General features: G+C 40.5%; 1 protein-coding gene across 1 annotated transcript; it reads left to right on the forward strand.

Moving 5' to 3' along the window:
• Positions 1-360: 360 nt before the first annotated feature.
• On the forward strand, positions 361-1,206 carry LOC124613733 (piggyBac transposable element-derived protein 3-like). The gene is made up of 2 exons (XM_047142452.1): positions 361-771; positions 817-1,206. The coding sequence occupies exons 1-2, from the start codon at positions 361-363 to the stop codon at positions 1,204-1,206; spliced, it is 801 nt and encodes a 266-aa protein (XP_046998408.1).
• Positions 1,207-10,123: the final 8,917 nt, after the last annotated feature.

Here is a 10,123-nt window from a genome sequence, read left to right on the forward strand (position 1 = left end):
AATAACGCATTGTTGCAATGGACTGTGACACATTGTTATATGAAGTAGGCAGAATCAGTTGCACGCTGCAACAATCAGTTTGACAGTGTCATTCATAGTGAGTGAGAAACTGTGTCTTGAAAATAGGGCCGATTTAACCATGGACGAACTGACTGACCTTGTCATCGATGGGTATGTATATTTTCTTTCATATTGCGCCAATAATTATGAAATTTGTCATATAATATCTTAAAGAATTAACCTATATTATTTATGGGTTCATATTACGATTGAAAGTTTCCATCGGTTGTAATTCAATAGTGTTTTCAACCGTCCTTCCAGAAGGGTGTCAGGGTAATTCACAGAAAACGATGTACACTGATGGAACTTTTGGACATGTTAGAATTAAAAGATGAGGAAATACCTAATACTGGTGTGAATGTAACATTACACCCTCCTCTAAATTCAACTGATGACGTAACAGATGAAGATTCGTGTGCTGAAGAAAATCCAAGTGTAGATAAATTACCAGCAAGTCAGCTCAATGCTACTGCACTTTGTGATTTGGCCATTTCTACCAATGGTAATGCTATGAATGCAACAAGGAAACAATCCTTTACGTCTGATGTTGTTCCAGGACCCTCCAGAAGCACAAAAACAGCAACAATAACAACAACAACCACAAACAAACCAGCAAGGCTATCGAAGAATAAAGTTTTAAACCTCAAGAAATATAAGTGGAAAAGTGGTGAAATAGTTAATCCAACACCTGTATGGCCTCTAATGTTCACAGTTGGAATGAAAAAAGGGCGAACACCATTTGAATATTTTTAACAGTTTTTTGATAACAAAGTGCTTCTATGCAGCCAAGATTGTTCAGAAGATGAGATGTTGGTGTTTATTGCAATACTTCTGTTAAGTGGATATGTAACAGTGTCACACAGAAAGATGTACTGGCAATCAGATATAGACAGTCACAATGACCTCGTAACAAATGTCATGTCCAGAGATCGATTTGGCTTTATCTTTTCCAATTTGCATGTATGCAACAATGACAATTTAGATAAATCAGACCATTTTGGGAAAATCTGCCCATTACTGTGTATGCTGAATGATAGATTCAAACAATTTGTGCCTCACGTGCGGCATCATTCTGTCAATGAATTGATGGTCCCGTACTTTGGAAGTCACGGGTGCAAACAATTCATAAAAGGGAAACCAATCTGATGCGGATTCAAATTTTGGCGTGGAGGCACAAGTGGTGGATATATTTGGCTCAAACCCTACCATGGAGCTGGCACGTGTAGTAAGGACTATGAAACAAAAGGTATGGGGTACGGTGTGGTAATGACTTATGTTGACCAGTTACTTCTACGTGTTCCATATCAAATATACTTTGATAACCTCTTTACGAGCATTGAACTACTACGTGACCTAAAAGAGAGGGGTGTGGATGCAACAGGAACAATAAGAGGCAACAGAGTTAAGAATTGTATCTGCAGATAAAATGATAAAAGAAAATAGAAGATCATATGAAGTTTGTTCTGACTCAGCATCCGGGATTTCCATTGTAAGTTGGAATGACAAAAGTGTTGTTACTGTAGCCACCAACTTTGACAGAGTGCAACCACTACGATCTGTAACAAGTTTTTCCAGGGAACGAAGGAAAAGGATTAGCGTGCCTCAACCTAACTTATTACACTCCTACAATACTCATATGGGAGGCATAGATCGAGCTGACCAAAATGTATCCCTATATAGATGCTCTGTAAGAGGGAAAAAGTGGTATTTCCCAATCATTGCACATTTTATAGACTTGCAGAGCAATATGCCTGGGATCTTTACAAGCACAATGAAGCACCCATAGATCATCTGACATTTCATCGTCGAATTGTCACTGCAATTCTTGAAAGTCACAAAAGAGTCACTACCAGCAGAGGACGTCCTAGTAAGAGGGCAAAACTAGATTCTAGATTTGATGGAAGAGAACATTATAGTACTGAATTACCAATGGATGATGTCACAAAAAAGAAGAAGCAGCTGAAGTCTCGAAGTTGCCACAAAAAAACTACTACTATGTGCGTAAAATGTTTGTTGCTTTTCATCTTATCATACTAGTGCATAAAATATGTGTATAGGTTAATTGTGCAATGTCATATACTTTAAAAACATGTTCCCTTATTGTCCTGACGTCCTTATGGAAGGACGCCCATTTTTGGAAATACTAAATAAAAATAAATACTCAAAATTATTTTTACTTTCTTCCTTACAACCTTGTGAATGAATGTAGATAAGATATAAATCAATTTTGAAAAACAAATAAATCAGGACTATCTGGGTTAAGTGACTTAAGCTGCTTTGCTACACCGAGGAGAGCTATTTCTATGTTTCTCATCTTGGCACTTGTTCTTGATTGGAATTCAGGAATATTTACTTCTTCTTCTTTGGTGAAGGAGTTTTGGAAAACCATGTTTAATAACTCTGCTTTAGTGATACTGTCATCAGTAACTTCACCATTGTTATCATGCAGTGAAGGTATTGATTGCATCTTGCCACTGGTGTGCTTTATGTATGACCAGAATCTCTTTGGGTTTTCTGCCAGATTCCGAGACAGAGTTTCATTGTGGAAATTATTAAAAGTGTTTCACATTTATGTATGTGCTATATTTCGAACTTCTGCAAAACTTTGTTGATGTTGGGGATTTTGTGTTCTTTTAAATTTGGCATGCTTCTGAATCAGTAATCTGACTTCTTTTGTGTACCGGGGGGGGGGGGGGGACATTACCATCACTTATTAATTTATGTGGTATATAGCTCTCAATTGCTGTCGATACTCTCTCTTTGAACTCATTCCACATGTTTTGTACACTTTCATGATCACATCAGAAGGAGGGAAGACTGTCTCTTAAAAAGGCGTTAAGATCATTTTTATCAGCTTTTTTAAATAGGTGTACTCTGCATTTCTTTTTGATGGTTGTGAGTGTTAACGGTATTCTGCCTAGCAGCAACTGCCTTGTAGTCACTAATCCCTGTATTTGTCATGTTACTCCCTATTTGTCCAGGATTATTTGTTGCTAAGAGGTCAAGTATGCTTTCGCAACCATTTACGCTTCAAAATAATTTTCTGAGAAAGCATTTAGTACGATTTCGGATGACATTTTATGCCTGCCTCTGGCTTTAAATGTATAATTTTTCCAGCACATCGAGGGTAGATTGAAGTCACGACCGACTATAATTGTATCAGTGGGATACCTATTTGAAATGACACTCAAGTTTTTTTTTACTGTTCAGCAACTATATCTTCTGAGTTGGAGGAGTGGGGGGTCAGTAAAATGGTCTAATTAATATCTTAGTCTGATTGTCAAGTATAAACTCTACAGACTTGAAATGTACATGAATATATACAAATGTGTGTATCTTGCAAATATACTCATAATTTTAAAACCTTGAACAATGTGTTTCAAAGCACATCAGTTATACTTGTCTCTGATTATTTTATGTATAAATTTAAGTGGCTTAAAATCAGTTGTTGGATACCTAGAATCATGGCTAGCTTTCTGTACTGGCTCAGAAATATACACAGTTTTGCTGAAGTTTTTCTATCCTCTGTTATGTTGCTTTTCAATCCAAAGAAAACACGTTACACTAAGAAACAATGTAACTTCCAAATTGGAATATTAAAAATTCCCCAGACATGCTCCACAAACAGACCTCACATGCCATTTCCTCACACACCCTCAATACTCCCGCCACCCCCAAGAACTATCTACGAGGGAGTGCCCCCTACATTATCCAATACCACCACAAACTGGAACAACTGAATGCCATCCTTTCTTAGGGCCTGGATTACCTATTGTCTGGCCCTGGAAAGAGGGCATTCCTATGCAGTAGTCTTCCCTTCCCTCCTAAAGTGGCATTCCATTGCCCACCCAACCTCCACAATATCCTAGTCCATCCCTATTTCACTCTCAGTTCCAAATCCTAGCCACAGGGATCACATCCCTGTGGAAGGTCCATGTGCAAGACCTATCCTATCCACCCACCCAGCACTTCCTATTCCAGTCCTGTCACATGCTTATCCTATTGCTTTACCTGTGAAATCAGCCATATCATACGCTATCTCTGCTGCAATCGTTGCACAGCTTTTTATATTGGTGTGAATACCAACCAGCTATCGACCAGGATGAACGACCACCCCCAAACTGTGGCCTAGAGCATGGCAGATGATCCTGTGGCACAACATGAAGCTGAACATAACATGCTTGATTTCAATGGCTGCTTCACAGCCCATGCCATCTGGATCCTCTGCTCCACCACAAGATTTTCTGAACCATGCAGGTGGGAGATATCCGTGCAACAATTCCCTGCTCCCAAAATTTTCCTAGCCTCAACCTAAGGTAACTTAGTTTTGCTACACTCTCCTCCCAAAAGTTTCCACCCCCTTTTTCATATCACCCCCTCCCTGTTCATGTCCCATCACCCTCTGCCAGTAATCCGTCTCCTCTTTCTCCTTCCCTACTCCTCTACTTTTCCACATGCCTCTCCCCCATCCCCTGCCTAGCTCCCTGCCCCACATGCTCCTGATGCTGTGCCTGGCAGTCTTGTCATATCTCCTTCTAGTCCCTGCATGCTCCATCAACACCACATACTATTCAGCCCCCTTCCCTACCCCATTCCAGATTGCTGATAAACTTGATATTTGCATTCTGCTCTCAGAGGTGGCTATCGTGTGAGTGTGAGGTGTTCTTACTGGTGAAAGCATTTGTGTGTACATGTTTTCTTTTCTGAAGAAGACTTTGGCTGAGAGCTAAATGTGTAACAGTCTTTTCATTGTGCGTGTCTGCAACACATCACGTCATCTTGATGGTTAGTAGCAATCTGTTGTCAGTATCACAGTATCAAGTTATTTTAGACAGGGTTTGCAGTTGGCAAGGCAATATTGTGAGCACTGTGAATGTAACACAGTTGTTTCTGGAATCTTATTAATTGTACCTTATTCTGCAGCACTTGTAATTTGATTCGAGTGATACAATTATTCAGTTTATTGCTTCAAATTGTGGAATCACCTTATGTGCTAGTAATGCAGATGTGTAAGATCTGTGCCCATAGTTAATCTTCCTTTTGTTGAGGAGACAGCAGTTTCATTTTACTGTCTTTGTTATAACTTTGCAAAGCTTGAAAAAATGCATGTGTCATTATGTAATGTCTTGTTCTGATGAAGAAAAAACTCATTCTGCAGGATAATTTTCCTGGTGCAGATTGCATAGACCTAGAAGTTGAGAGAGTAATGGCATATGACGTTGCTCAAAGGGTTCACTTCCTGATGTCAGAGGTGAAAGGAAAATCGCAGAAAACATTACCTACATTTCACGTTCCACCATATTACCTGGGTAAGTTGCTTTCATTTACAGTAGCTAGCATTTATGTTTGATTGTTGGCTGTTGAAAGATGATTTCATCAATAAATTGTTCCAAAAAGCAATTGATTGTACTGTTTAGACTCAGCTATCACCAAACACATTTACAAAAATTTAATTTTACTTCTTGTGCAGCTATAATAATATTTATCTCAAAAATTAAATAGAGAGAAATTGAATATAGGCTCCTCAGTCTTTATATAGCATATCCTGACTGAAAAAAATCCCACCACCAAGAAATTAGTAAAGCAGAGTAATAAAATTTCGAGAACACATTTGGCTAGGTAACATACACTCCTGGAAATTGAAATAAGAACACCGTGAATTCATTGTCCCAGGAAGGGGAAACTTTATTGACACATTCTTGGGGTCAGGTACATCACATGATCACACTGACAGAACCACAGGCACATAGACACAGGCAACAGAGCATGCACAATGTCGGCACTAGTACAGTGTATATCCACCTTTCGCAGCAATGCAGGCTGCTATTCTCCCATGGAGACGATCGTAGAGATGCTGGATGTAGTCCTGTGGAACGGCTTGCCATGCCATTTCCACCTGGCGCCTCAGCTGGACCAGTGTTCGTGCTGGACGTGCAGACCGCGTGAGACGACGCTTCATCCAGTCCCAAACATGCTCAATGGGGGACAGATCCGGAGATCTTGCTGGCCAGGGTAGTTGACTTACACCTTCTAGAGCACGTTGGGTGGCACGGGATACATGCGGACGTGCATTGTCCTGTTGGAACAGCAAGTTCCCTTGCCGGTCTAGGAATGGTAGAACGATGGGTTCGATGACGGTTTGGATGTACCGTGCACTATTCAGTGTCCCCTCGACGATCACCAGTGGTGTACGGCCAGTGTAGGAGATCGCTCCCCACACCATGATGCCGGGTGTTGGCCCTGTGTGCCTCGGTCGTATGCAGTCCTGATTGTGGCGCTCACCTGCACGGCGCCAAACACGCATACGACCATCATTGGCACCAAGGCAGAAGCGACTCTCATCGCTGAAGACGACACGTCTCCATTCGTCCCTCCATTCACGCCTGTCGCGACACCACTGGAGGCGGGCTGCACGATGTTGGGGCGTGAGCGGAAGACGGCCTAACGGTGTGCGGGACCGTAGCCCAGCTTCATGGAGACGGTTGCGAATGGTCCTCGCCGATACCCCAGGAGCAACAGTGTCCCTAATTTGCTGGGAAGTGGCGGTGCGGTCCCCTACGGCACTGCGTAGGATCCTACGGTCTTGGCGTGCATCCGTGCGTCGCTGCGGTCCGGTCCCAGGTCGACAGGCACGTGCACCTTCCGCCGACCACTGGCGACAACATCGATGTACTGTGGAGACCTCACGCCCCACGTGTTGAGCAATTCGGCGGTACGTCCACCCGGCCTCCCGCGTGCCCACTATACTCCCTCGCTCAAAGTCCGTCAACTGCACATACGGTTCACGTCCACGCTGTCGCGGCATGCTACCAGTGTTAAAGACTGCGATGGAGCTCCGTATGCCACGGCAAACTGGCTGACACTGACGGCGGCGGTGCACAAATGCTGCGCAGCTAGCGCCATTCGACGGCCAACACCGCGGTTCCTGGTGTGTCCGCTGTGCCGTGCGTGTGATCATTGCTTGTACAGCCCTCTCGCAGTGTCCGGAGCAAGTATGGTGGGTCTGACACACCGGTGTCAATGTGTTCTTTTTTCCATTTCCAGGAGTGTATTTAAGTGACTTACATTGGAAGATCATGGGTTAATGTAAGTATGAGAAAAGTCATTGCATATACGAAATAATGGTACATTGGTAACTGGTGTAACTGCCAGAAATTTGAACACATGCATGACTTGTGTCGCACAGGTGCCAGAGGTCCATGTGTGTTGAAACTGGTTGCTCAATAGAGGGGCAATTACTGGTAATGCTGGTTGTGGATGATGCTGCAGTTGTTGTCTGCTGTTGATCCTTATGTGCTTGATTGGTGACAGATCTGGTGAACTACCAGGCCAAGGCAATATATTGACACTCTATATAACATGTTGGGTTACAAGGGTGATATGTGAGCAAATGTTATGCTGATGGAAAAGGTAACATCCTGGGTGTGGAATATTGCCAGTCACATACGGTCCTGAGAACAGTAACTGCCATTTACTGTTTAACTTCTTTAGTTTAGTTGGTTTCTTGTAAGTTCTAAGGAGAACTTCTTGTCTGCTCCAATACTCACACTTGCATTTTAGCCTCTTGTCAGAGATTTCTTTCATATATTTTGCTTTTTCATTTAAAATCATCAGAGATTTATTAACCTTTTCCCATGGAGGAATTTCATATCGTGGTATTTGAAATAGAGATTTAACCCATTCATCCACTTCTGGCTTACAGAACATGAATCCTTTTGGAGAAAATTCTGTGGAAGATTATTTACAATTTTCTCAAATGGAGTTAAGTATTCTACCAACTTAGTCTGTTTTGTAGGTACATGTGGCCTGATATATCTATTGAATTTCTTGAAAATCCTTCTATAGAATTTGCTTCCAGATGGAAATGGGAAACTAACATGTGCTTTATTTGTCTGTCTTTCAAGATGGTTTTCCATTGTCAGTCATAAAATTTGATGCATTGTCTTAGTAGGTAAATGGTGGATTTGCTGACTCTAGGCAAGTAATCTTCTGAGATCCTTTTGTTGATAATGGCTGATGCTATGTTCTTGGTATTGTAGTGTTACATGCTGTTTAAGCAAATGACATTCCTACTTAGTTTCAAAGATATGAGAAGAGGGTCAAAATACATTTCAGTAGCATACAACTGATTTCAAACTAGCTGAAATTGGTAATGCACATTAAGAAAATAACAATGGGCTACAATTTTGTTTATACGTTTCGAAACTCCATGATGTCATCAAGAACAATGAGTATAATTAATGAAATCATTTACACAAGGTTTTGCTTTACAGCTTTCCATTGGGCATCTTGTAGAACACTCGTGTTATTACACATCTTTAAATAATAGGAACAAAATGTGCTTTCATGTATAAGTAAAATCTGGAAGTCAGGTGTGTACTCAGTGATGTCCACAAACTCATTAAGACATCATAGAAGATGTGAAATGGTGCCTGTGATGAAGTTCTGTTGTCCATCTACGTATACAATTTCAAAATTAAACTCTTCAAGAAAGATAGATCATCATGCTATCATGCATAAAGCAGCTTACAGATTGGTTGTCATAATAAACTTAGGTATGTTCACCAGACAGACAATACTTAAATTTCCTGAAAGCCCCAGCAACCACTAATGCTTCCAACTCAATCATTATGTATGATTGTTCACAGTCTCTGAGAATTTTGCTCGCTCCTTCCCCCACTGGATCAGATCCTGAAGAAGTGCCCATAAATAAAAAAAGAGTATAGAGTTAAGATGTTTTAGTTCATAGGTTGGAAAGAGTAATGTTTCAGCTATTGAGTCCCAGACTTAGAATCAGCCAGGTAGAATTTCAGGTCCAGTGCAGCATTCTATTGTGAACCACACAGCTACCAGGTCTGAAGAAGTACTGCATCGTTTGGATGAAATATTTTTGCTCAGTGAAATCAGACTGTAATTTTTTTTAACTGGGGCTATTATGGAAGATATGTTCTTAATTCTGAATATTTTTTTCATTATTTAATCTATAATTACAATTTTTTTGTTAATTAACTTCCTCCTGAAATGCAAGCAATAAAATTGTAAACAGCTATTAGCCAGGCATTATGTCAACATTACTTCAAAGAGTACTCATGGTACAATATGCCAACAGGATCCATAGACTGCTGATCCATGGCCTGGACGTAATTGCTTCTACACTTTTATCAATAGAACAACTGTTGGAAGATATGCAGAAACCAACAAAAAAGTTAATGAACGAATATCACCAAAGGCTTTCCTGAAAGTCTTCTCATGGAAAAAATATGGAGGATGTGTTCTGGAGGCTTCTGGCAACTAATCCTCATATTTTTCCATTGAGGAAACCATCTCTGAGTAGAGTGAAAACTTTGTCATCTGAGGCTGCTGCCCTCTTATTACCTGATGCAGATGATTACAAGGAATCAGGTGCTGTGGATGATGAAGAGGTTAAAAATGTTGAGAAAGAAGATGAAGAAGGAAATGAAGAGGAGGAACAAGAAGCACAAGAGGAAGAAGATTAACAGGACTTATTAGACTTACAGCTTTTGTTACCAATGTGTGTTTTCTGTAATAAAGACAGTAATGGAGGCCGCTTTGTTGTAAGATTTACAATTAAAATAATAAATGTTCACCCAAAACATTTTTTGTCCACTTCATCAATTTTTTTTCCAAATTCTTTTCATCATATTGAATCAAAATTTTGAATTTTTCAATTTTGTTATAAAAACCATTATCAGAAATGTTAGAAATTCAGGAATCTGGCTCAATGTGCCTCCCCATGAGAAGACATGTGTGTGGTTAAACAAAAATATTTAGTCCTGTCTGAGTGGCTCAATAGTCTTTCATTGACTAAGGCTTGCTTTATTGCTTCAAAATCCTTCTGGCACTAGCTTGATCAAATCCAAGAGGAATTCTTACACAGGAGATGCAGCAGGGCATCACTGTGAAAATGCTGGTTTGGTACAAATTTGTGAAAATATGATACCAGTCCTAGGTATGCTTAATTAGTTATCTTTCTGTTTGGGGTTTGGGATAATAATTAATCATTTCAGCCGTTTCTTTATGTGGAAGTATTCCAGATGGATAA

This window comes from Schistocerca americana, chromosome 4 (assembly GCF_021461395.2).
Source record: "Schistocerca americana isolate TAMUIC-IGC-003095 chromosome 4, iqSchAmer2.1, whole genome shotgun sequence".
Classification (NCBI taxonomy): Eukaryota; Metazoa; Arthropoda; class Insecta; order Orthoptera; family Acrididae; genus Schistocerca; species Schistocerca americana.

Bases quoted from the DNA above. Each gene is read 5' to 3' on its own strand.
- LOC124613733 (XM_047142452.1), top strand. From the start codon at position 361: ATGGAACTTTTGGACATGTTAGAATTAAAAGATGAGGAAATACCTAAT. The intron at 772-816 runs GTTGGAATGAAA...TATTTTTAACAG, and splicing joins TATGGCCTCTAATGTTCACA to TTTTTTGATAACAAAGTGCT.